Source organism: Crocodylus siamensis, chromosome 6, assembly GCF_052110815.1.
Source record: "Crocodylus siamensis isolate JL-2025a chromosome 6, ASM5211081v1, whole genome shotgun sequence".
Taxonomy (NCBI): Eukaryota; Metazoa; Chordata; order Crocodylia; family Crocodylidae; genus Crocodylus; species Crocodylus siamensis.
The window spans coordinates 2,829,730-2,852,695 of record NC_143400.1 but is presented as its reverse complement, the minus strand read 5'-3'; the positions used below and the strand labels follow the sequence as shown (position 1 = coordinate 2,852,695).

General features: G+C 67.7%; 7 protein-coding genes, 1 long non-coding RNA gene and 2 other non-coding genes across 10 annotated transcripts; 4 read left to right on the top strand and 6 right to left on the bottom strand.

The window, feature by feature from the left end:
- Window positions 1–98: 98 nt before the first annotated feature.
- Window positions 99–3,884, bottom strand: INTS5 (integrator complex subunit 5). Its single transcript, XM_090050854.1, has 2 exons — window positions 3,791–3,884; window positions 99–3,592 (listed from the first exon to the last, which is right to left on the bottom strand). The coding sequence occupies exons 1-2, from the start codon at window positions 3,856–3,858 to the stop codon at window positions 805–807; spliced, it is 2,856 nt and encodes a 951-aa protein (XP_089906980.1). The 5' UTR covers window positions 3,859–3,884; the 3' UTR covers window positions 99–804.
- Window positions 3,885–4,714: 830 nt separating this feature from the next.
- Window positions 4,715–7,238, bottom strand: C6H11orf98 (chromosome 6 C11orf98 homolog; the record flags this gene model as incomplete). Its single annotated transcript, XM_090051473.1, has 4 exons — window positions 4,715–5,105; window positions 5,704–5,801; window positions 6,180–6,304; window positions 6,873–7,238. Coding segments are annotated over 4 exons (708 nt in total), but the record flags the coding sequence as incomplete, so codon positions are not given.
- On the bottom strand, window positions 5,527–5,662 carry LOC149860455 (small nucleolar RNA SNORA2/SNORA34 family). The gene has a single exon (XR_016443384.1). It is a non-coding gene; the product is annotated as a small nucleolar RNA SNORA2/SNORA34 family (small nucleolar RNA).
- LOC149860453 (small nucleolar RNA SNORA57) lies at window positions 7,113–7,262 on the top strand. The gene has a single exon (XR_016443376.1). It is a non-coding gene; the product is annotated as a small nucleolar RNA SNORA57 (small nucleolar RNA).
- CSKMT (citrate synthase lysine methyltransferase) lies at window positions 7,233–10,066 on the top strand. The gene is made up of 3 exons (XM_090050900.1): window positions 7,233–7,733; window positions 8,029–9,486; window positions 9,685–10,066. Exons 1-2 carry the CDS (start codon window positions 7,649–7,651, stop codon window positions 8,766–8,768), a joined length of 825 nt encoding a protein of 274 aa, XP_089907026.1. The 5' UTR covers window positions 7,233–7,648; the 3' UTR covers window positions 8,769–9,486; window positions 9,685–10,066.
- A 796-nt stretch (window positions 10,067–10,862) lies between these two features.
- Window positions 10,863–11,911, top strand: DMAC1 (distal membrane arm assembly component 1). Its single transcript, XM_090050908.1, has 2 exons — window positions 10,863–11,127; window positions 11,671–11,911. The coding sequence occupies exons 1-2, from the start codon at window positions 10,944–10,946 to the stop codon at window positions 11,721–11,723; spliced, it is 237 nt and encodes a 78-aa protein (XP_089907034.1). The 5' UTR covers window positions 10,863–10,943; the 3' UTR covers window positions 11,724–11,911.
- A 438-nt stretch (window positions 11,912–12,349) lies between these two features.
- Window positions 12,350–15,736, bottom strand: UBXN1 (UBX domain protein 1). The gene is made up of 11 exons (XM_090050899.1): window positions 15,676–15,736; window positions 15,175–15,351; window positions 14,373–14,442; window positions 14,117–14,170; window positions 13,889–14,010; window positions 13,625–13,703; window positions 13,336–13,527; window positions 13,207–13,258; window positions 12,959–13,084; window positions 12,679–12,859; window positions 12,350–12,556 (listed from the first exon to the last, which is right to left on the bottom strand). Exons 3-11 carry the CDS (start codon window positions 14,426–14,428, stop codon window positions 12,507–12,509), a joined length of 912 nt encoding a protein of 303 aa, XP_089907025.1. The 5' UTR covers window positions 14,429–14,442; window positions 15,175–15,351; window positions 15,676–15,736; the 3' UTR covers window positions 12,350–12,506.
- A 10-nt stretch (window positions 15,737–15,746) lies between these two features.
- Window positions 15,747–17,750, top strand: LOC149860449 (uncharacterized). The gene is made up of 2 exons (XM_090050896.1): window positions 15,747–16,247; window positions 16,647–17,750. Exons 1-2 carry the CDS (start codon window positions 15,821–15,823, stop codon window positions 17,255–17,257), a joined length of 1,038 nt encoding a protein of 345 aa, XP_089907022.1. The 5' UTR covers window positions 15,747–15,820; the 3' UTR covers window positions 17,258–17,750.
- A 2-nt stretch (window positions 17,751–17,752) lies between these two features.
- On the bottom strand, window positions 17,753–19,763 carry LOC149860448 (uncharacterized). Its single transcript, XR_016442876.1, has 5 exons — window positions 19,018–19,763; window positions 18,593–18,646; window positions 18,416–18,493; window positions 17,980–18,071; window positions 17,753–17,882 (listed from the first exon to the last, which is right to left on the bottom strand). It is a non-coding gene; the product is annotated as an uncharacterized LOC149860448 (long non-coding RNA).
- Window positions 19,764–20,078: 315 nt separating this feature from the next.
- On the bottom strand, window positions 20,079–22,955 carry LRRN4CL (LRRN4 C-terminal like). Its single transcript, XM_090050901.1, has 2 exons — window positions 21,627–22,955; window positions 20,079–21,369 (listed from the first exon to the last, which is right to left on the bottom strand). The coding sequence occupies exon 2, from the start codon at window positions 21,366–21,368 to the stop codon at window positions 20,547–20,549; it is 822 nt and encodes a 273-aa protein (XP_089907027.1). The 5' UTR covers window position 21,369; window positions 21,627–22,955; the 3' UTR covers window positions 20,079–20,546.
- Window positions 22,956–22,966: the final 11 nt, after the last annotated feature.

The following is a 22,966-nucleotide window of genomic DNA, read 5'->3' as shown; positions in this document are numbered from 1 at the left end:
GGTCGCGCCCCCCCTGCGCGCGGGACGATGAATATTCATGACGGGGCGGGGCTCCCACAACAACACGGAGCCGAGCCTCGGGCTGCCGCTTCGCACTTTATTTCGTACCAGGCCGGAGTGCCCCCCGCCCCCCCCGGCAGGACTCGCACTTAGCCCGCGCCGCCCCGGGGGCCGCAGAGAGGTCACAGGACCCCCCCACGGCGCCCCTGGTCCCCTCCCTCACGGGCACTCGCTGCCCCCACCCGCAGGGCCGCCTGAGGGGTCACACAGCCTCCACGCCCCCCGGGACCCAGAGTCCCCCCAACACCCGTGGGTGCCTCCATCGCTGAGCGGGACTCGCACGTGCTCCCTGCAGCCCACGGGGCCGAGGGGTCACGGAGAGGTCCCAGGGGCTGGTTTAGGGTCTCAGAGGGGTCATGGAGGGTCCCAGAGGGTGGTGGATGGTCACGAGGGGGTCATAGAGGTTGTTTAGGGTCCCAGAGGCGTTATGGAGAGGCCTGGGGGTCACAGAGAAGTCATGGATAAGCCCTACGGGGGTCAGAGGGTTATGGGGGTCCTGGGCGGGTCCCAGAGGGATAATGGAGGGTCCCAGAGTGCCAGGGCTGGTGGACGCCCCGTTACGTGGTCACAGAGGGGTCACGGAGAAGCCCAGGGGAGTCACAGAGGGGTCACGGAGGGTCCTGGAGCGCCAGAGGCTGGCGGAAGCGCCGATAGGTGGTCACAGAGGGATCATGCAGGATCCCAGGGGGTCACAGAGAAGCCCCTGGGGTTTATGGAGAGTCCCAGGGGCTGGCGGAGGCCCCGCTAGGTGTTGAAGCGGCCGGAGAGCAGGCCGAGGCGGTCAATGTTCTTGTGCAGGACGCTATGCAGCACGGCCAGGTAGCGCCCAGCATCGCCGTCACGGGCAAAGTCGCGGGCGAAGACGCCGCGCTCGGGCTGGAAGACAAACTTCTGGGGCAGAGGCCCGTGGTCACGCAGATAGCCCCAGGCCACCAGCAGCAGCAGCCGCACCTCGAAGGGCGCCAGCTCGGGGAACAGCTCCTGCATGTTACCCAGCACCGGCGGCAGCAGCGAGCCCTCGGCCAGGCAAGAGACCAGGGCGCAGGAGGCCTGCAGGTGCCAGGGAGAGCTGGCTGTGTCAGGGTCCCGGCAAGCCTCCCAGTGGGCCACCAGCGTTGCCGCCAGGCCCCGCAGCAGCACAGAGCAGTAGCACAGGGCAGGGGGGCCAGCAGCCACCAGCCGCAGTAGCGGGAAGAGCAGCGGGTGCTCACGGAAGCAGCGCCCAATACGCAGGTCCCGCTCCACCGTGCCACGGGCCTGCTCCTCAGGGGGCCAGCCCAGCTCGCCACCTGCCGCATCGGGGCACACGGCCTCCACCAGCGCCGCTGCCACCGCCTTGGCAGCCTCAGGGTTGATGGCGGCAGGGCGGGCAGCATCAGCCGGGGCGTATCGTCCACCCCGGCAGCAGCGCAGCAGCAGGCTCAGGAAGCGCTGGGCATTGTGAGCTGCCTCCTCGGGCTCCTGCTGGGGTGGCGCCAGCGGTGGCTTGAGACCGTGCCCGATGACGCCGGCATGGAACACGGACCATACGCCGCCCCCAAAGGTCACGGCTGTTGTGAAGCGCCGGTTGCCATCCAGCAGGGACAGCCGAACACCTTCCACCTCATCACCAGTGGGCTCGGGCCGGCCCCCGAACAGCTCGGCGTTGCCCCGGTGCAGCGCCCCCTCCACCAGCAGCTGCAGCACGGCCTTCATGGCAGCCGGAGACACGGCACTGAGTCGGGCCAGCAGCCGCTCGCTATAGCCGAGGCCAGCCGGACTGCGGCGCCGCAGTGCAAGGAAGAACTGGAGGGCAGCTGAGCGCACGGTGACGAACAGGTGGGCTGGGCGCAGCGCCCGTGGAAGGGGGCACACGGACAGCAGCAGGGCGGCTGCCTCAGCCACCTCAGGGCTGCAGTGCAGCAGCAGCTGCCCCAAGTCGTGCAGGTGCTGGGCGAGGGCAGCTCCCAGCTGGGCGCCGAGCCCAGCCGGCCCCTCGGCCTCCCACTGGGCCAGCAGTGCCAGGTTGCGGAGCAGCTGGGCAGCGTGGGGCTCGGGCAGGGCACCGGCGTGGATCTGTAGCACGCAGCGGTGGGCAGTGGCTGGCAGCAGGTCAGCCACACAGGCACTGAGCACAGCATGCAGCTGGGCAGCCAGGGCCAGCTCCTCCTGCCCACGGGCCAGCGTCAACAGGTGGCACATGGCTTCAGGGCCGCAGCTGGGGCCTCCGTAGAGCGCCAGCAGCCCCAGCAGCTGGTGCAGCCACAGGTGCCGCTTGCGCTCCAGCCGCAGTGTCTCCACGCACAGCTCCCGCACGTGGCCACGCAGCTCCTCCAGGAATGGCACGGGGCGCGGTGGCGGTGGCCGCACAGGGTCCCCAGGGCCTGCCCCACCCCGGCCATGCACCAGCTTCTGCAGGTGCAGCAGTAGCAGCTGTACCAGGCGGTCGCAGGCCTCGCGCACACCATCGTGGACGGCCAGCCCTGGTGGCGTGATGACCGAGGCCGGCATGGCCGTGTCCAGCAGGAACTGCAGCAGGCGGTAGGCACCAGCCGAGGTCTGGCACACCAGGTGCACAGCCATGTTCAGCATGTTCTCCAGCTCCTCACGTGGGCGCCCAGCCAGGTGCTGCTGCAGCTGGTTGAGGACACTGGGCTTCAGCGCCTCCACCAGCTCCCCAGACACTGTGGCCAGCAGCAGGGGGGACATAGCAGCCAGCTGCAGCAGGAAGGGCACGGCGGCCGCTTGTGTGGGGTCGCGCCCAGGACCCAGACTCTCGTGGAAGAGCCGTAGCAGCTCGTGGCGGATGCTGGCTGCGTGGCGGGACGCCAAGTGGCCCAGAATGCCCACCACCGAGGCGATCTTGGGCACCCGCTTGTCCGGGGCAGTGGCGTCTCCAGGGGGGGCGCCGCCGTGGGCACAGAAGTCCTTGAGGCCACAGGACAGCACGCGGCTAATGATGGTGCTGGGGAAAGCCGAGCCGATGTGGGCCACGACCCAGTCGAAGTGCGGCGAGTGGCGGCCTGACGCGTCCAGCAGCGCATCCACGCAGGCGTCAGGGCAGAGCCCAATCATGGCGGCCAGGCACTGCGTGTAGATGTCCAGCAGCGCCCGTGTGGCGCGGCACGCCATCCACAGCTGCAGCAGCTCGTTGAGGCCGGCGGCGTGGGGCACGCGCTGCTGCTGCCCCGCATACTTGCTGCTCAGCTGCCCCAGCAGCTCGATGGCCCAGGCCGAGACGGCCGGGGCCCAGGCCCGCGGGTTGGCGCGCACGAACTCCGCCAGCGTGGCCTGCGCCTCCTGCAGCACCTCGGCCAACCCCGCCGGCTCCCCGCCCGCCCCGGCGCCTGCCCCGTCCAGCTGGGCCAGGTGGGCAGCCACGGCCTCGTCAAAGACGGCGCGCAGGTGGTCCAGGGCGGCATGGCGGGCGGGCGGCAAGCAGCGCAGCAGCAGCAGGGCGCAGCGCGCGTGTTCCCGCGCCGACAGCTGCTGCCCCCGCACCGGGTCCGCTCCGCTCAGGAAGGCCCGCACCTCCTGCCACAGCTCCTGTGCGCTGCCAGGGGGAGAGGCGGTTAGGCGGTGCTGGGGGGCAATACAGCCCTGCCCCCAGCCTCCCGGTGCCCCCCACCGCTCCTGCCTTCCTGATCCCCCACCCGCTCCGTCACCGGGCCCCTCCCACGCCCCCAAGGCCCCGGGTCCCCAGCGCTGCCCGGGGGGGACGCCTGGGTCCCGCGGGCGCGCGGGCGGGTACCTGAGGGGCGGCGGCGCGGGGCTCGGGGGGGGCCCGGGGGGCCCCGAGGGGTCGCACAGCGCCGACATGCCGCTCGGGCTCCGCGCGCACTGCGCCTGCGCGCCGCACTCAGTCCGACCCGGCCCGCCCCCGCCCCCCGCGCGCAAGCGTTCCGGCCCCGCAAGGTTCCGGGGCTGGCAGCACGGGCCTCGGTTTGTGTTTGCGGGGTCTGCCCTGCACCCCCCCGAAGTGGGACGGGGGGAGCGGCGACAGGCTGGGCTGGAGGCGGCGGCGGCCCCGGGGGGGCCCGCAGGACAGGGATGCAGCCTCCCCGTGTGAGGTGTTGGGGGGCGGCGGGGCTAGAGCCAGGCTCGGAGGCCCTGCAGTGAAGTCCAGGGCCCGTCTCGGTTTAGGGAGCTGGCGGCTGACAGGGGCAGTTTTGGGGGGTGGAGGCCCTTGTATTGCGGGGCCTGGCTGCAGCGGGGCAGGGTTTAAGCCAAAGGAAGTCAGGCTGGGGGCAGGGCACACACTTATTTTGAGGGCTGACGCTCCTCCCTCAGGCTGGTGCAGAGTCCGGCAGCCAGGCAATGGCTCAAGGCTTGGCTCCAGGGCCCCCTCCCCACCCTGGTGAAGTGTCACCCCAGGGGCTGCCCCCTGCTTTGAGGGCCACGTAGCGCATTGGAGGTGGTCTAGGCCAGCACTTGTGATTAGGCCCCAGAAGCAGAGACACAGAAGTGGTTGCTGGTGTCACCCAGGAGCAATTCAGCCAAGCATGGGAGGGTACGTTCTGCCCCATCCCAGGCTCCCCGACACGGGGCCATCTCCAACCCCCAGCAGAACCCCCTCTGCATGCACCACTGAGAGAGAACATACTACTGAGCCCCAAACGAGACACCTGAGGGCATCCCCTCCCACCACACCCCACCCAATGCAGACAACTAACAATATCGCTGGCACAGGGGGCTCCTGGCTTCATTTATTTCACAGCAGCCGCACGGCAAAGTCAGCCAGCCCCTTCCTCCAGTGCTGGGAAAGCGACTCAAGCAGGAAATAGCCAAGAAGCACCCACTCGCTCCAAAGAGTCCAGGAAAGGATCAGCCCAGTCAGAGCCAGGGAGCAGGATAGCTCCCACCTGCCCACAGTGAAGCTGGGCCACCAAGTCCCTGGGCACAGGCCCTGTCGCAGCTTGCAGAGCTGCCTCCAGCCGCCCAGAGGGTTCAGTTCTCCAGGTCTAGCTTGGCCCCCACATCCTTCATCTCCACATCCTGGGAGCTTGGCAGCTTCTGTTTCCTCCTAGATCTCACCATCGTTCCCTCTGGCTTTGCAGCAGCATCAACTGGGGCAAAGGAGGAAAAAACAGCAGGTGCTTGAGGGGAGTATATGGAGCTCCTGCTCCACAGCAGGACCCTTACCCAGATACACCTTTCTGCCTCCCTCCCCATCAGGCCAGGCAATGCACACACTAATGGCCCCCTCCTGCAGGGTGGGAGGAAGGAAGGGGCGGCATCTCCATCAGGCAGGCGAGACGCTGAAGCCCAGAGACAAGAAAACTTCAATTCTCGTCCTTCCTCAAGAGATCTCTCTGAACTCAGGGCCCAGCTGGCCAGGAGGAGCAGGTGGGGGCTGGAGCCCATGCCCGCAGGCAGCTTTCCATCCCCGGGCCTCCAACAGGTGCCCAGCCACAGGAGTGGAGAGCTCCTGCACAGGGCAGTGCCTCCCTCCCCACCCACACCACAATGGGGAACCCTCCACACATATTGTGTTGCTTCCAGCTGAACCGGCTGCTCCCACTGGAGACTCCAGAGAAGCCGACAGACCACGGGAAGGCTTCCCTCTGGGCTCCTGTTTGAAGCCAGCAGCTATGGTGAGCTGGAGGCCTTGATTCAGGGCCTGCCCCCACCCCCCTCCCCAGGCAGCAACTGGGATGGAAATACCTTGCATAGTAGCCTTCTCCTTGGCAACGTGACGAAGCTGCTTCAGGAGTTTGTTACGTTTCTTCCCTGACAGAGTGATGTTGGCCCGGGAGCTGGACCTGCCGGCGGGGTGTGAGGCCCAGAGCAGTGTCACTCCCCACAGCGCTCACTTCCTCCCAGGCACCAGCACCACAGAAGAAGGCGCTCCACCTCAGGGCAGAACACTGTGTTCTCCTCCCTGAGCTAGTGTAAGAACCAGGCAGCCTGACCCTCCAGACTGCCTCCCACCAAGGCTAGGAGGGGGCATCCCATCCCTGCCCAAGAACCCAGGCTACCCAACTCCCAGCCTCCCACTAGACCCAAACCAGCCTCTCCCTGCAGCTCCAGAGAAGACAACCCAGGAGTCCCAAGGAGAAGGTCCCAGGGGGCTGCTGGGCCAAGGACAGCCCGATGCCTCCCCCGCCGGGGCCACAGCCAGGGCCCTCGGGGAGACTCACGATCGCTTCTTGAGGTGGTGGACAGTGATCAGCCCCTTGTCCACCACTGCCCCCACAATCCGGCACCGCTTCCTCTTCTCACGGCTCAACACCCGGCGCCTCTTGAAGAGCTTCTTCTTCAGGTCCTGTGGCAAGAAGAAATACCTTTTCGCTCACCCCCCTCAGCTGAGTGCCTGGTCCCCACAGCAGCAACACCCCAAAAGAGCCAAGGGTGATGGGCTGGGAGCAAGGTTTCCCCTTGGGGGAGTGTCCAGCAAAGCAGAGGCGTGGGGGGCCGACACCGCCCCTCTCGGGCCCCGGCGCATTGTGGGGCTAGATCCCAGGACGGAGGAGGGTCTCAGAAGAGCCGAGGCGGAGCAGTCTAGGGGAGGGCGGAGGAAACCTCACCACGGGGCTAGGGCCCCCCAAGGGGTAAAGCAGAAAGGGGAGCCTGCGGGGAGGATCATGGGAGCCATGGAGAGCTAAGGGCCGCTCCCAAGAAAAGCACCCCCCACCCAGGGAGCGAAGGGCGCCATGGGAAGGCCCCGGGGGGACAAGGGGAACCCGCCAGGGCGCGGTCACCGTGCGAGGCCGGTTGATTTTCCCGCCTGGGGCGCCCATGCCGGCCCCACGTGGCTTCCCCAGGCCGCCGCCACTTCCGGGGAAGAACCACGTGCTCCTAGTCCGGCCTCCCGCTCGTCCCCGCCCACTCACGTGATTCTCCCAGCCCAGGCTCGGGCGTTCGAACGCGGGCTCCACCTCCCATTGGCCCGCCTTGGTCGTGCGGCTCGCGGATTGGCTCTGTCGATCACGTGGGAGCAGGGGCGGGGCGGAACTAGGGTATAAAGGGAGCAATCTAGGAACCTGGGCCTTTTCTGCCCGGGCCGGGGTGAGTGAGGCTTGACTTGGGCGGGGCTGGAAAAGGGGCCGGGGGGGGCGGTCCGGCGGCGGGGGCCTCCTTTTCTTGGCAGGCCCGGGCGGCGCAGTGCCCGGCTCTGTGATGCTCCGGAGGCAGAGGAACGGTGTCGCCGCCGCCTGGTGCGATGTCTTCGGTGCCAGCGGCTCCGCCGTGCGCTGGTTCTACCCTCAAGCACCAGGACAGGCGGCCGGGAGGACGGGGCCGGGCCGGCTGGCGGGGGTGCCGCGTGGGTCCTAACCCGCCTCTCCCTCCTTCTCAGGATCCTCGAGGCCTCCGCCGTGCTGCCGCCCCCGGGCAGGATCTGTGCTGGGGGCCCGCGCAGGCGCGGGCGCCTGTGGGGGAAGGGGGGTTGTTCTTTGTGTCAATAAAGCCTGAGACCCCCGCTCCCTGTGTGAGTGCGTGCCGCTGGGGGGCGCGGGAGCCCTGTGCTAACGCTCCCAGGTGGGGGGGCGGGGCTCTCAACGGCCTAGCTTGGGGGTTTGGGTCTCCCCGCCCGCTGCCAAGGCGGTGACTACGTGGGGCCGCCCCAAACGGTGGGGGGCTCCTTGGCCCCGCCCCCAACGCTTCACAGATGCGCCTTCCTGCTGCCCCAATGGCAGCGCTGCGGCGCCCCGGGGCGGGCCTGCGCCTCCTGCGGGGGCTCTGCTCTGGGTCAGGTGGGTGCGACGGGGGGGCAGGGTTCTCCATTGTCTAGCTGTGGGGTGGATGGGGCACTGAGGGACCACAGTTGTCTGCAGGGGGGTGGCACTCCAGGGAGGGTCCTCGCTGGGGGGGCGGGGGGGAAGGCTGGGACTGTGTCCTGCAAACCACTGGGGTCCTCCACTACCCCGGGGCTCCACTCCTTCCAGTATTGCCCATCCTAACCCCATAGGTCATGCCCCTGGGCCCAGCCCAGCCCTTCCTGTCTGGGGCCCTCCAAAGATCTTGAGCCCCTCTGACTACCCTCACCAGACACAGCACTGGGTCCCATGGACCGTCGTGAGACCTGGGACCGCTTCTACGCCCAGCGGGACGGTGCCACCACCCACTTCGACTGGTTCTTCAGCTACAAGGCTGTCTCCAGCCTTCTGCTCCAGGCCCTGGAGCCCCCCTGCCCTGCCCTGGTGCCCACCCGGGTGCTAGATGTTGGCTGTGGGACCTCAGACCTGGGCCTGGGGCTTTACCAGGACTGCCCACACCCCGTGCGTGTTTGCTGTGTGGACATTTCGCCTGTGGCCATCAGGGCCCTGGGGCAGCTGCTGCGTGTGGCACCCCCACCCCAGCACCCTCTGTCCCGGCTGCGCCTGGGCATAGCCGATGGCACGGCGCTGGGGGCTTTGCGAGGCGGCCGGGCCGGCTCTGTCTTCCACCTCGTGCTGGACAAGGGCACGTGTGATGCTGTCTTACGTTGCCCGTGGGGGCCAGGCCAGGCAGAGCGGCTGGTGGGCGAGTGCCTGCGGGTGCTGCGGCCTGGTGGTTGCCTGCTGCAGTTCTCCGACGAGGACCCAGATGCCAGGATCCCTTTTTTGGAGCGGGCTGGGGGCGCCGGCTGGGTAACGGTGCAGGAGGTCGGGGGCCACTACTATGTCTACGTGCTCCGCAAGCCAGGCTCAGAGGGGCCAGCTGTGGAGGCGGTGACCCCTGGGCTGCAGGGGCCCTGCCTGGAGCAGCCTGGGGACAAGGGAGGGGGCAGTGGGCCGGCCGGACCTTGATGGAGCTGTTAATAAAGCAACTACCCCAAGCACAGTGGTGTGGTCACTGCATGGGCTCTTCTGCCCGGGCTGGGGGCTGCCCTTGGGTGGTTCTGCACTGCTACGCCGGGCCCTAGGGGGCTGGGAGCAGGGTTGTCCTCTCTGGGGGGCTCTGGCTGCAAGGGCCTGGAGCTTGGGGGGGCAGGACCCCCAGGGGCTGCCACAGGGGCAGGGATCAAAGGTCAAGGCCCCGAACCACAACAGAACCCTGGCTGAAGGGAGAATCCCCACTCTATGGCGGCGAGGGGGGCAGTCAGCCTTGGGAAACCGGAACCCCACAGCTCTGCCTTTCCTCTCTATGGTCACAAGGTGGGATAAGCAGGCCCCTCTCTATGGCGGCGTGCCGGGGGAGCGTCCCCATCACTGGGCCGGGGGCGGAAGGGAGGGACAATCTAGCGCGCAGGCCTATCGCTCCCTATGATAGCAAGGGACGGCCAGCGTCAGCCTCGCACTCTATGGTCGCGTGGTGCGGCGTTCTGGTCTCGGTTCTCTATCGTCACGTGGTGCGACGCTCTGGATCCTGCTCTCTATGGTCGCGCAGGCGTTCTGTGCTGTTGGTCCTCCTGCCATGGAGAAGCTGGCGTTGCTGGGCCGGATGGCCTTCTTCTTAGGGGTGCCTACGGCCTTCGGGCTGGTGATCGTGAAGGTGTGGGAGAGTCGCCAGGAGGAGCTCGCTGAGGTTAGGTGGGCTGGGAGCCCCTTCCAGGGTGTGTGTGTTGGGGGGGCTGGAACCCCCCCCATGGGAGGGACTGCCCCCTAGAAGATGTGGGGGCGCTGCCTGGGAAGGATGTGTGCTGTTTTCACGGAGTCCAGGAAGGACCCTCCCCAGTCGGGGTCAGCTGGACTGAGCCCTGGCCTGGCCCTCTCTGCCCCCCAGACTCTGTCCAGAAAGTACCCAGGGCATCAGATGGACAAGGAGAAGAGGGCGCATATGGTCGCGATCCTTAAGAAGGCAGCAGACACCAAGCAGAACCTGACAAGAGAGAAAATGTCCTGGGACAAGTAACAGCACAGTGTCCCCTGCCAGAGGCTGTGGCCACCAGGAGAGATGCCAACCTGAGCCCTTCTGCCAGCGCCAGCCTCCCTGAGCCAGGCACGGGACAAACGTTCCCCAGCAGCGACAGGGATTGGTCATGGGCTGGTGCTGCCCTGGGGCATGGAGGAAGCCTTGGACCTCCGTTCATAGCCCTGGTAGGGGTGCCAGGCCCACAGGGTTCTTCCTGCAGCTTCTAATATTAAATAAACCCTAAATAAATCCATGTGGCATCGTGCAGTGTGTGCGCGCGTGCTGGAGAGGGGAGCGGGGGACATACACCGGTGGGGTGCCCCGGGGTCCAGCTGCGCCCCATCACAGATGCGACTGACAGCCTCCACCTTCCCGTGCTGGCTGGCGCCATCCTGCTCTTACCCATGCTGGTTCTGCAGGGCTGGGGTCATCTCTGTCAGGGTCCCTGATCCTCGCTGGGCACCTCGGGCTGTCGAGCACTGCAGGTACAGTCCCTCAGGCACAGAGCATCCCCATGAGTCTCCCCGCAGCGCCCGCTGACCTCCCAGAGAGATGGAGTCGAGGGCTCAGGTCCCTCTGGAGCAATGTGGGCCAGCAGGAAGGAGGTTACTTGCTGGTTGGTTCTGATCTCTCCTGGATCTGCCCCTCCAACCATGGGTGGGGCGGGGGGGGGTCTTCTCCAGCCCACCACTTTGATGCTGCTGCCCCCAGACAGCCCTGAGATGTCTGCAGAGTTGCAGGAGCTTATTTTAGTTCCCCCCACCTCCTCCCCGCCCCATGAAAGCATCACACTAGGACCAAGCCCCACTCCCCAAACTCCTGCTAGCACGACCCCAGCTGCTCAGGGACCCTCCCCCGCTGATCCAGGGAGGGGTGGGTCGCAGCTCTTCTGACATCCCTCCGTCTCGACGGGAGCTGGGCTGCATTTGCCTGTCCCGGAACCACCTACGAGGGTCGCTGATGCCACTCGGAAGGTGAAACAAGAGAACCCGCTCGCAGAGCCGTTTTTGTTTGTGATCCCCAAACTACTTCCGGTGCTGGCTCCCAGCACTTCCGCTTTCCGTACGACCGGTCGCCCGGTGGGCGCCGCCATCTTGGCGGTCCTGGAGGGTCGCTCCGCTGCAGTAGCCATGGCGCAACCCCCGCAGCGGCGGGAGAAGACCTCGCTGACCGACAGCTGCTGGAGCTGCCGGTTGCTGAGCGCGGCGGCGCTGCTGGGCGCCGGCTGGTGGGTGTCCAAGCAACCGCGGAGTGCCCTGGCTCTGGGCGCCACGCCCAGTATGTGGCAGTGGACGCAGATCGCCTTCGCCATTGGTGAGCGCCGAGTCAGGGGTAACGGCTGTGCTCCCCTGCGGGATAAGGGGTGACTTCCGGGGTCAGGGGTCACCACAGCAACCCCCCCCCCGCGGGATAAGGGGTGAATTCCAGGGGTCAAAGGATTACCATGGCACCCCCTCCACCTGCAGGATAAGGGGCCATTTCTGGGGACACGGGTCACCACAGCCCCATGGGTCTTGGTATGTGGAGGCAGGGGTCACACCACCCCTAGGGACCTAGGCCAGTTTAGATTGCTTCTGGGGTCAAGGGTCACCCCTCCCTCACTCGGAGGTCACAGGGGCGGGGAGCTGTTTGTTTCCATCCAAGATTTGGGGGGAAGAGTGTGGAAATTACCCAGTTTCCATAGAAACAGTTCCCTGCATCCCAACCCTGCTATGGGACAGGGGGTCAGCCAAGATCAAGTTCAGGGTCATATGGTGCTAGGGACCCTGCCCCCCCACCCATAGGAAGTGGGAGCCTGGGCTTGGGTGGAGGGATCACCCCCTTCTTCCCCCACTAACTTCTGCCCTCTGCCCCCAGGCCTGGCCTCCTGGGGCATGGTCATCGTTGCAAACCCACAGGGAAGCAGATGAAATAGTACCCGTGAGAACGACCCCGGAGAGGTGCCAAGACGAGGCGCTGTCTGCCCCTCTGTGTCCCTCCCTCCAGCCCCTTCACAGCTCACCCGGCCAGGGAGCACGGGCCTGGGTCTGGGCTACAGACCCTGCGGGTTCAGGGAGATGCTTGTGGGAGAAATAAAGCTGGGATGCACCTTCTCGTACCTGGCAGCTCTAGGCCCTTTATCATGAGTGGGAGGAGGCCAAGGGGCAGGGTTCTCCTGCACCAACACAAATGGAGACCGGGGACTCCTAGGTGCTTCTCGAGGGGCTCCATGAGGCACCAGAGAAAGCTCAGGGCTGGGCACCCAGCTCAGATGGGGGGCAGGGACAGGAGCCCTTCCCGGCTCCCACCTGGTGCCAGGGGGCGCAGTTCTGGGTCCATCAGAGACGCCTCGGGCTGGGGAGCGCTGGGACCCAGCCTCCTGGGTTCTTCTGCAGCATTTGGGGACTGTGCCTGCTACATTGAGACCCTCAGCGAGGGGGAACCTGTCCATAACCAAGCCAGTGCTCCCCCCTGGAGGCAGAGTGGGGGGCACCAGCTGTGCCAGGGGAAGTCGGCCGAGCCCCCCCTCCGCACTGTTACCAAGCAGAGGCAGCAGCATGGAACAGACCAGGTTTATTGCGTCTCTGGGCAGGGCCCATCCACGACCCTCCCCCAAACACGGCCCCCTGGGGCAGCCCCAGTCCTGTGGGGCAGTGCTTTGGGGCTGGGGGGGGGCTATCCACAGCCGAAGAGGCAGGCAGGGAGGGGGTCTTTCAGCTGCTGCCCTTCTTGGCCACAATGAGCACGGCGGAAGGCACCAGGCCTACAGGATGGGACAAGAGTGAGGCTCAGGCTCGGGGCAGGGGTGGACACCCTTGCTGACCCACAGCCGAAGCAGCCCCAGCAGGGTGGGGGCTGGGGGTCAGAGCAGGGTGGGGTGCCTACCCAGCTCTTGGAGGGGCTTCTCCATGTCCTCCTCAGTGAAAACACGGCGGGGGAAGCTGGTGAGCAGCTGGAAAGGCTCGGCCCCATCTTGCTGCTGCAGCTCCACATACAGCCGCACAGCTGCCAGTGGCTCCCTGGCCTGGAACGTCTGCGTCAGCGACGTCCCATCCAGCAGCCGCACCTGCAGGAGGGGAAGGGGCAGGGCAGTGGGCTGGGGCTGGTCCCCACAGACACCCCCAGTGCTGGAGTCTCCCCCACAAGGAACCCCAACGTTTGGTACCTGTATCCGGCACTGGTCATACTCCCTCTTGGTGGGCGGCTCCTGGCTGGGGACTGGGGTGGGTGTGGGGGCAGGGGCAGGGGCAGGGGCTGGCTCTGCGGGTGCCTGGGCGCTGCCACCTCCGAACTGGAAGGGGAAGGTGTGTGCAGTAAGTAGGCAACCCCCTGGGTGCCCCCACAGTGCCCCCCTCTGTCCCCACGTGGCTCAGGCTGCCCCCGCCATGCGGGGGTGGTCTCGGGCCGACTCACCTTCTTGGCTCGCTCAGCTTTGTCCCTTTCTATCTTCTCACGCACCCGCTGCCTGTGGACGGGGAGAGAGAGGGGGGGTCAGACAGGACTGTGGGGATGCCAGGGTCAGGGTCAGGGTCAGGGCCCCACCGCGCCAGCTGCTCCTCCATCTTTTCTCGGCGCCGGTCCTCTGCCGCCTTGCGCATCTCGTCCTCCTGCAGCCGCTGACGGATGGCCGAGAGCTCCTGGCCCTGCCGGCGTCGCAGCCGCTCCCGCTCCACAGTCTCCCGCCGCTCCCGCTCCTCCCGCTCCCGCTGCTTCTGGGCAATCAGCTCCATCATCCTGCAGGGGGTCGGGGGGGGGGGGGGGGCTGACGCGTGGGCACCGCCCTTGTTGCCCCCCCCACCCCCAGCCCCTGCCACACTAGCCTCGGCTCTACCTCTTGGTCTGCTCCCGCTTCTCCTCCTCACTCAGGGGCTGCCGGCTGCCCCCCTCAGGGGAACCTTCTGCCTCCGGGTCTGTGGGGCAAGGGAGTATCCGTTATGCCCCAGCAAGGGTGGGAGGCTGCAGGGGACTGGGTTCCCTCCACAGCAAGTCCCAGGTTCACCCCGATTCCTCCTGGCATCCCAGGCCACATAGGCCCAGGGTGGAGGACCAGCACCCACCCCTGGCTGGACCCCCCTGCCCTGGCTGTGGCTCTGACCTGGCTCCTCGAGTGGGGTGGGGGGAGCGCCTCCCTCGGGGGGCTCCCCTGTGCCCAGGACAAGGCCCCGGGGCGGCACATAGGGGTCATCCACATCGGGGTCATTCTCATGCTCCACAAGCCTGGCGGGGGGGGAGCCAAGCATCAGTCACCAAGAGGAGAGGGGACACGGATGGACCCCATGACCCTCCCAGGACAGATGGACCCCATGGCCCCCCTCCAACGCACCAATCCATGGCCTGCTCGATGCCCTGGTTCCCCGTCAGCGCCAGCGCCTTCTCCCTGCACAACAGAGATGCGGGGCAGGGTCACAGCGAGGGCCAGCAGAACCTGCCCCCCCACCCCTGCCAGGACCCGCAGCCCCTCATCCCTCCAGTACGATGCGCAGACGTGTGACCCTGCTCCCCTCCCAGAGCACCCAGGCTCCCAGCACCCGTCAGCCCATCTGGACACTCCCCCCCCCCCCAGCTGCAGGGGGCCGTACGCTCTGACGGGGGGGAAGCCCATCTCCACCAGGCTCTCCAGCGCCGTGCACTCCATGGCGGGGGCTACTTCTGCGGGTGGGACGGGACAGGATACGGGTTAGACCTCAGGGTCCGATGAGCAGGCCCCCTGCCGGAGCCCCCTCCCCAGCCCCAGGGCCAGGCAGGCACCAGCCCCGCTCCTGCACGTCCTGCAGACACCCCTAGATCCCCTTCCAGCCCCCACAAACTTCCCCAGATCCCACTCCCATGAGGCTGCACCTTTCCATACACCCCCATGGGGCACATGACCCCTGACCCCAGCCCCTCATGGGGTATGGGACCCCCCAAACGCTCCCCCATGGGGTACATGAACATCGTACACCCCCGACAGGGCACAAGACCCCCAACTGTGGCCCCTCCTGGGGTATGTGACCTCTTCATACACCCCCATGGGGCATGTGACCCGTGACCCCAGCCCCCCATGGTACATGACCCCCTCCATAACACCCATGGAGCCTGTGACCCCCCAACTCCAGCCCCCATGGGGCAAATGACCCCTCCATACAGCCGCCATGGGGCACGTGACCCTTGACCCCAGCCCCCATGGGGGACGTGACCCCCAACCCCAGCCCCCTCCCCCCATTGGTGCCCAGAACCCTTCCGCCTGAAGCACGTGGCCCCTGACCCCGCACCCCCGGGGCACGTGACCTCTCCCCCTTCCTTCGGAGCACGTGACCCCCCTCTCCCACCAGCCCAGGTCATGTGACCCGCCCGCAAGCCCCGCCCCCTCAGCCCCCCGGGGGGGTGGTCTCGGCAACTCACCGCGTCGCGGCGGATCCGGGCCGGAAGCGGCAGCTTGGCCCCGCCCCAGTGTTTGGGTCACGTGACGCCGCCGCGGCCGACGGCGGCTGCTGGAGGACAGTCGGGCTCGCCCGGCGCCCGCGCCTGCGCGCTGGGGTCTTAGATTACCCCCCCTCCCGGCTGCAGGGGCAGCGGCGCCTAGTGGTCAGAATGCGCAGTCTCAGTCCCCCCAGTACAGACCCGGCTGATCCCAGTCCCCCCAGCACAATCCCAGTTCCTTCCAGCACAGGCCTCACTAGTGCCAGTCCCCCCAGTACAATCCCAGCCTCCCCAGGACAGACCCCACTGAGCCCAGTTCCCCCTAGTACAGACCCAGCTGGTCCCAGCTCCCCCAGTACAATCCCAGTCCCCCCACCCAGACCTCGCTGGTCCCAGTGCCCCAGCACGATCTCAGCCCGCCCCCACCCAGACCTCACTAGTCCCGGTGCCCCCACTGCCATCCCAGTCCCTCCCTGCACAGACCCTGTGGGCCCCCGGGCGACCCGCCTGGCTGCTGGCAGGGGCTCGGCTGGCACAGGGCTGGGGCTGGGGCGGGCGGCCAAGGGGAGGGCGTTGTGGGGCCGGGGCCGGGGCCAGGTGCAGCGGGCAGTGCTGGGCAGCGCTGACCATGGAGCGGGCGCGCGGCTACTTGGGGGCGCAGCTGGGGCTGGCGCTGGGGCTGGCGCTGGCCGAGGCGGGGGCCAGCCGGGCCACGGGGTCCCTGCTGGCGCTGGCCTGTGCCCTGCAGTCGCTGGGCGCGGGGCTCGGGCTGGGGGCTGCGCTGCTGCCCAGCTGGCTGGGGCGGGCGCCAGGGGGCCGGCGAGGCACCTACGGCTGGGCCCGGGTGCGGCTGGCCACGGCGCTGGCACGGGGGGTGGCGCTGGCTGCGCTGGGGCTGGCGCTGGTGCTGCCCGAGGTCCTGCGTCAGGCCACTGCAGCCCCCCGGGCCCCCTCCCAGCCCCTGCTGCTGGCAGGGCTGGGGGCTGTGGGGGTTGTGGCCCGCCTGGCCGGGGGCTTCGGGGGGCCGGGGCACCGCTCGGCCCCTGAGGTACAAGGTGAGTCACCCTTCAGCGCCCTCTGACCTCTGCCCCTTGATCTCCCCTCCACACACACTCCTGCCTCCCTTGGGGGGGGGGTCCCTGGTTTCAGCTTGGCTGGAGGGAGACTGACCCCTGTGACCCCTGCCCTTTGAATTCCTCCCCCCCCCCCCTCCTTTGGGAAGGGGTCAAACCAAGCTGGGGGGGTCCTTGATTTCCGCCTGGCTGGAGGCAGAATGAAGCCTGCAACCCCCTGACTCTTGTGCCCCCTGCCCCTTGCCCTTCGATCCTTCCTCCTCTCCACCCTCCATCAGGGAGGTCCCATGGAGCGGAGCTCAGGGGCCAGAGGTATGGGGGGACAGGGGGACTCCTCTCGCTGCCCCTTGCCCTCTGACCCCTGACCCTTCTGCCTTGCAGACCTGCTGGGGCAGAGTCTCCACCAGCCCCTGGAGGAGGATGAAGAGGAGGATGCTGGCAGCTGCTCCCGCCTGGCGCCAGCACTGGCCCAAGCTGCCCTGCTGCTGCACGCCCTGGCTGTCCGCGCGCTGTGGCCCCCCTGCCCCGGCACCTGCCCCTGCCCCCCATGCTGGGCCACAGGGGCGAGCAGGGACCTATGCTGGCTGCTGCACCTGGACACGGGGCTGGGTGCAGGGGTGGCAGCGGTGACCGTGGGGGCAGCAGTGCCAGGAGCCTGGGCTGCGGCACTGGTGCTGCTGCAGGCTATGCCAGCCCGGCTGGACCTGGGGGGGCTGCAGCGCCAGCTGGCAGCTGCCACGGTGGGGTCGGGGGCGGCCGTGTGGGGCCTGCAGCTCTGGCAGCTGGATGGGCCGTGGCACTTGGTGGCTACTGCCCACTTCTGGTGCCCCGAGACCAGTGCCTATGGGGCCGTGGCTGCCAGGCTGTGCCAGGCCCTGCACGAGCATGGGGTGTGCCACACCACCCTCCAGCCCCACTTCGGGGGCCTTGGTGGGCTGGAAGAGGCTGTGGGGAGGCCTTCCATATGCGTGGAGTACGAGACCACAGTATGAGCCCCCTCAGCGTCTGGATAGGGGGGATGTCACACACATGTGCAGGGGCAGGAGTGGCATCACCGTGGACACAGGCCATGACAAGGATGTACGGGGCGTGGATGGGGGCCCTTCAGGGCTGGCGTGGCCACAGAGAGCAGTGACGTGTGTGCAAGGTGTGAACGGGGTGCAGGTGCTGGTACAGGGACAGGCAAGGATGCGTGCAGGGCGTGAACAGAGACACAGACGTCACCATGGAGACACAAGTGACACGGGTGTGCAGGGCCTGAATTGAGACGCTGGCGTCACCGCGGAGACAGATGACACACGTGTGCAGGGCATGAACAGAGACCCTGGAGTCACTGTGGAAACTGGCAGACACACGCATGTGCAGGGCATAGATGGAGACATGGAAAGACTACCAGTGCCATGGAGACGCACGGACTGTGCCATGCATGACCACCCCAGCCATGGACCCCCTCCTCCACCACCAATAAACCCCACGTGGCAGCCAGGCAGTGCTCTGCTCTCTTTATTTCCAGGGAGGTCAGGGGCTGGCGGTGGGGGGGTCGGGGGCCGGCCGTGGCCGCCGTGGCCCTGGGGGCTGGTCCCGTCACACGTCCGCGGCTGTCGAGAGCACAGAGCCCTGGGGTGAGCAAAGCGGGCATCAGAGGCTGAGGTGCCCCCCCAGCCCCTGAAAACCCCCTAGACTCAAGCAGAGGGGATGGGGGCAGGGGTCTTACCGGGGTGGGGGGCACTAGGGGCTCAGGCCCTGGCCAATGCCATCACAGATGTGCTGCACCTTGGTGTTGCTGTCCACGTACCCATCGCCGTTCTGTGCGTGGGGGGAGAGGGTGGTGGTCAGGGGTCATGCCAGAGCTCTGCCCCTCCCCCGCCCCCCAGGCAGAATCTGGCTTGGGGGTTGCCCCCACCCCACCAGGATTGGGCCCAGACAGTGCCCCCGGCAGAATCTAGCCCACCCCTGCTAGCCAGAATCGGACCCTGCATAGCCAGGAAGGAGCCCCAGCAGCTTCCCCCAGAGCAGGATTCCCACTCCCCCAAGCAGGATGTGGCCCCCCCTTGCCCAGGATCACTCCCCCTCAGTAGCCAGGATTGGGCCCAGGCAGTGCTCCCCAAACCCAGAATCGGAGCCCCCATGACCAGGATCAGGCCCCTCACCTGCATGGAGTGCAGCACCTGGCCGCTGTCAGGGAGCAGCACCTCGAAGGCGTTGGGTCTGGACACCGGCTCCCCCGTCTGGGAGACAAGGAGTTGACCGGACCCCCCCACCCAGGCCCCGACCTCTGCCCCCTGCCCCCCCTCGCACCCCCCAGGACCCCCGACCCCGTCACTCACAATCTCCAGCTTCTGGGGGAACCGTTTCTCCAGGAACTCGCGCAGCTGCATGAACTGGGAGGGGGTTAGAGCGTGCCCCCCACAATCCCTATGACCCCCAGCTCCCCTATAGCCTCCATAGCCCCCGCCAGCCTGTACGTTGGGCTGAGGACCCAGGTGTCCATGGGGGTCCTCCTTGAGGAGTGGGGGCTGAGGCCGGGGACCCAGGAGTCCCCCCCAGAAGACAATGTGGGTGCAGAGCTGAGATGCCCCTATGGCCTGGGCCAGGATCGGGACCCATTGCAGAGACCCCACAAGCAAGGCCCCCCCACACCCCGTAGGACCAGGGGGTGGGGGTCTGGAGCAGGAGGCTGGGGTCTCTTCAGCCCTGGATTAGGGGCACGGGCCGGGGGAAGGTGGCTGGTGAGGGGGCGCTCAAGACTCACCCGGGTCCTGTAGCCTCAGTTACTGCTGGAAAGCAAAGCAGGGACCAGCATCGGTGTGGGGAGGGGGCTGTGGCTGGGGACCCCGGTGTCGGCGGGGGAGCTGTGGTGTCCAGGTGGGGGTCCTACTCTGGGAGCGGGGGTCTGTGGCTGGGAACCCAGGCATCTGGGGGAGGTTGGGCAGGTGGAGGGGGACGTCTGGGGACCCAGGCATCCGGGGGGTGGGGGTGGCTGTGGCTGAGGACCCAGGTGGGGTCTCCCTGGGGAGGGGGGGCCGAGGCTGGGGACCCAGGAGTCTGCTCCCCCACCAGAAGACGATGTTCACACGGAGCCGAGGGGCCTCCATGGCCTGGGCCTGGGCCAGGATCGGGGCCGCTGGAACCCCGGGCCCGTTGCTAGGCGACCCCACAAGCAGCCCCCCCCCCCCCCGTGGGACCGGGAGGCCCGGGCTCCCTGGGGGGGCTGCCTGGGTTCCCTCCAGCCCGCCTGCCTTGGCAAGGGTCCCAGGCACATGTAGGTCAGGCTCAATGGGGGCTTTGTTCCCCAGCCTCCCCACCCCCCAGCTGCCTGGGCTTGGGAGGGGCACGCTTAACCCTCCACGGGCCAGCGCGTGGGCGCAGGCCTGGTGTCTGCACGCCGGAGGTGACTCGCAGCTCTGCCACTACCACCTGCAGGGGCATTACGGAGCGGCCGGGGGGCACTAGCACGCGCGTGCAAGGGGCTGTCATGCCCGCACCCACGTGTCCCGTGTCCCCTCCTCCTCGGCGTTATGTGTGTACCTCCCCCCTGTGCTGGACACAACCCCGGCAGCTGGGGCTCCCAGCTCCCCGCCCTCCCCCCCTCAGGCCAGAGCTGGGGGGACCGCAGCTGTCCGACCCCCCAGCCCTCGCTCCCTTCGCAGAGCCGGACTCCCGGCCCCATGCACATCTGGAGGCCTCCGCACATCTGGAAGTGATGCCATTTTCCAGGGTGGGGCCCAGCCAGGAACCCAGGCATCTTGCTCCCAGAGCCGCGGGGGCGGGAGGTCTGCTATGACCCCCTCAAAACAAGCCAAGAGCCAAGAATTCTGCTTCTAGGGTTTATTGCTCTTTTGATACAGCCATACAGTCCCCCACCCCCCGCCAGCAGGGGTGCTGGGGTACAGCCCCCCCGCAAACAGCAGCACGAGCTAGAGCTAGAAGCCACATGTCTGAGCTCCCCCCCACCCCATTATAACCCCCCAGCAGCCCCCCCTTCCCAGAGCCAGGGAGAACCCAGGCATCTGGGCTCTTATCCTCAGCCCCAGGCTCCCCACGCAGTCCAGAGACCTCCCCCCGTACAAATAAATAAATACATACATAAATATGCTGCTGGGGGGATCGCAGACCAAGGGGGGGATGTCAGTCCAAGGGGGCCTGGGGGGGACCCCAGGGGGGTATCACAGTCATGGGGCGATACCGGGGGCCAGGGGTATCACAGTCCATAGGAGACACTGGGGGGACACCAAGGGCTCCAGGAGGGTGTCACAGTCCAGGGAAAACACTGGGGGGGTATCAGAGGTCCTCCTCCTTCCCATAGGCGCTGTTGGTGGCCCCAGCCAGCCCCCCACTGCTCTCCAGGATATTATCCCGTGATCCCGTCCGTGCTGCCCGCCCCCACGGCTGCCGGTGGCGGGCCCAGTGCCAGACCAGCGCACTGGTGCCGAGGCCCCCCAGCAAGGCGGCCACCCCCAGGGTGGCATACAGCAGTGGCTGGGGCCCGAGGGGGGTCTCCACAGACCGGCAGGGTCCGCCGGGGGCTGCAGCATCGGCATCCTGGGGGCTGGTGCCGGCCGCGTTCTCGGCCACGACGCAGAGGCGGTAGCGGGCACCTGGTGCCAGGGGCCCCAGGGTGGCACGGCGGAAGCTGGCGTTGAGCGGGGGGCTGGCCAGGGGGGCCCCGTGGAGGGGCCAGGCCAGCAGGCGGTAGCGCAGCACGGTGGAGGGGGGCGCGCACCAGTGCAGACTGGCACCGCCGGCCGCCACCACTGCCTGCAGGAGCTGCGGGGGCTCGGGGGGCTCGCTGGCACCCGACAGTCCTGGGCACAGGCAGGCTGAGGCCTGGCGCAGCTCGGCACAGGACGGCTGCAGGTGGCGGCAGGGCTGGTAGTCACAGCGGCGTGGCAGGCCCAGCCTGGGCGTGGCGGGCGCAGCAGTGTCGTCCTCGTAATCCTCCCAGGCAGTGGTGAAGGTGGTGGTGGTGGTGGCGGTGGCGGCGGCGGTGGGGGGGGCTGGGGGGGGCTGCGGCAAGGAGGCCCCCCGGCTGGTGGCGGTGGCCACGGGGCACAGGAGAAGGCAGATGGCAGCGGCCAGGATCAGGGCCCTCGACAGCAGCATGCTGCGGGGGAAGAGAGAGGGGTGAGACGCCGAGAGGGGGACCCAGGTGGCTGAGCCCCCCCTTTGCCGCGAGCGCCAGGGGATCAGGGCAGGCTCCCAGACCCCAAGCAGGGAGGGAACCCAGCACCCCCTGCTCCAAACCCTGCACCCCACGATGTGTCCCTCCAGCTCCAGGAGGGGACCCCAGCCCCCCATTGTCCCCTCCAGCCCCACCCCCCAGGCTAGGAGAGCTGGGCTCTGGGGCCCTCCCTCCCGTACCTTGTGCTTCCTGCGGGGGGGTCCCTTCTCGGGGTACTGAGGTGGCAGGTCTGGGGCTCCTGATGCTGCTGGTCCAGCTGCTGCCTCCGCTGCGCTGCGCGGTCTCTTTATCCCTGTCCCATGCCTGATCTCATCCCCCCTCGGGGGCGGAGCCCGGGTCGGATCCAGACTGCGAGAGGAAGGGGTGTCGAGGGTTGTGATGGGGGCTGACGCCCGGACACCTGGGCTCTTTGCAGCTTTGGGCAGTCCAGGCAGTCTAACCCGGTCCAGGCTTCAGGGCGAGGCTCCCCCCGCCACTGACTCACCGTGGGACCTTGGCTGATGTCCTTGCCCCCCTCCCAGTTCCCTGAAGCTGGGGGGGCGGGGAGGAGCAGGAAGTGGCTGGGCCGGGTGCCTGGGCTGACTCAGGCCCCCCCAACCACCTCCTCCCCCCCTCCAGCACATAGCCGTGCCCAGACACTGGAAACTCCCTTGAGTCAGGGACCGTGGGGCAACATCAGCAGGGGGCAATACCAGAGGCCCCCCACCCTGGTGCCCTCAAGCAGCTGCAGCCCCGCACAGGGCCCCATCTCTCTGGCCCCGCTGCCTCCACATCCGCCTGCCCTCTGTTCTACTTGGCTGCTAGCACATCCCACCCTAGAGCCAGCCGCATTTCAGCCCCATCCCAAGGGCAGCTGTTTGTTCTACTCAGTCACGGACACCCAAGCTGGCTGCATCCCAGCACCTGGCTTTGTATCCTCTCCCACCCTAGAGCCGGCTGTATGTGTTCTATGCAGCCACTGGCACAAGCCACCCCAGAGCCAGCTGCAGCATAAACCTGGATCCCCCGCCCCGCCCCTGTCCGAGCCAGCGGCCTCTGTTCTACTCGGCAGCTGACACCGCTCATCCGAGCCAGCCGCATTGCAACCCCAGAGCCCAAAGCCCCACGCCAGAGGCAGCCGCATCTCGGTTACGCTCAACCGCGGACACGCCCCACTCCAGCACTGGCTGGAGCAACAGGTCCCCTCGCCTGGCAGGGAGATGCAGCAGCTTCTGGGGTGGAGATAACTGACCCTGCGGCCCGCAGAAGCCGCTGCAGCCACAGGCACACGGCGGGGGGCAGGTGACACCCCACTCGGGAATGCCGGGGCATTACGGGCGCCATCTGGAATGCAGACACCTCTCCCCCCGGCCACTCCCAGGCTGCATGAGCTCAGTGGGGGTGGAGCTAGGCAACACCCAGGCCCATGGGGCCCCTGCCTGGAAAGGGGCTCCTGCTCCCCTCACCCAGGCCTGGTGCTGGACAGATGCTGAGCCCGAGGGGAGAACCCAGGTACTCTCATCCCCCAGCCCCCTCCCCT

Coding starts and splice junctions, on each gene's coding strand:
- INTS5 (XM_090050854.1), bottom strand. CDS start 3,858: ATGTCGGCGCTGTGCGACCCCTCGGGGCCCCCCGGGCCCCCCCCGAGC. Junction 3,593..3,790: donor CCCGCGCCGCCGCCCCTCAG/GTACCCGCCCGC, acceptor TCCCCCTGGCAG/CGCACAGGAGCTGTGGCAGG.
- CSKMT (XM_090050900.1), top strand. CDS start 7,649: ATGCGCCTTCCTGCTGCCCCAATGGCAGCGCTGCGGCGCCCCGGGGCG. Junction 7,734..8,028: donor GGGGCTCTGCTCTGGGTCAG/GTGGGTGCGACG, acceptor TACCCTCACCAG/ACACAGCACTGGGTCCCATG.
- DMAC1 (XM_090050908.1), top strand. CDS start 10,944: ATGGCGCAACCCCCGCAGCGGCGGGAGAAGACCTCGCTGACCGACAGC. Junction 11,128..11,670: donor GCAGATCGCCTTCGCCATTG/GTGAGCGCCGAG, acceptor CTCTGCCCCCAG/GCCTGGCCTCCTGGGGCATG.
- UBXN1 (XM_090050899.1), bottom strand. CDS start 14,428: ATGGAGTGCACGGCGCTGGAGAGCCTGGTGGAGATGGGCTTCCCCCCC. Junction 13,704..13,888: donor CACCCCACTCGAGGAGCCAG/GTCAGAGCCACA, acceptor CTTGCCCCACAG/ACCCGGAGGCAGAAGGTTCC. Junction 13,259..13,335: donor ATGGAGGAGCAGCTGGCGCG/GTGGGGCCCTGA, acceptor CCCCGTCCACAG/GCAGCGGGTGCGTGAGAAGA.
- LOC149860449 (XM_090050896.1), top strand. CDS start 15,821: ATGGAGCGGGCGCGCGGCTACTTGGGGGCGCAGCTGGGGCTGGCGCTG. Junction 16,248..16,646: donor CTCGGCCCCTGAGGTACAAG/GTGAGTCACCCT, acceptor TCTGCCTTGCAG/ACCTGCTGGGGCAGAGTCTC.
- LRRN4CL (XM_090050901.1), bottom strand. CDS start 21,368: ATGCTGCTGTCGAGGGCCCTGATCCTGGCCGCTGCCATCTGCCTTCTC.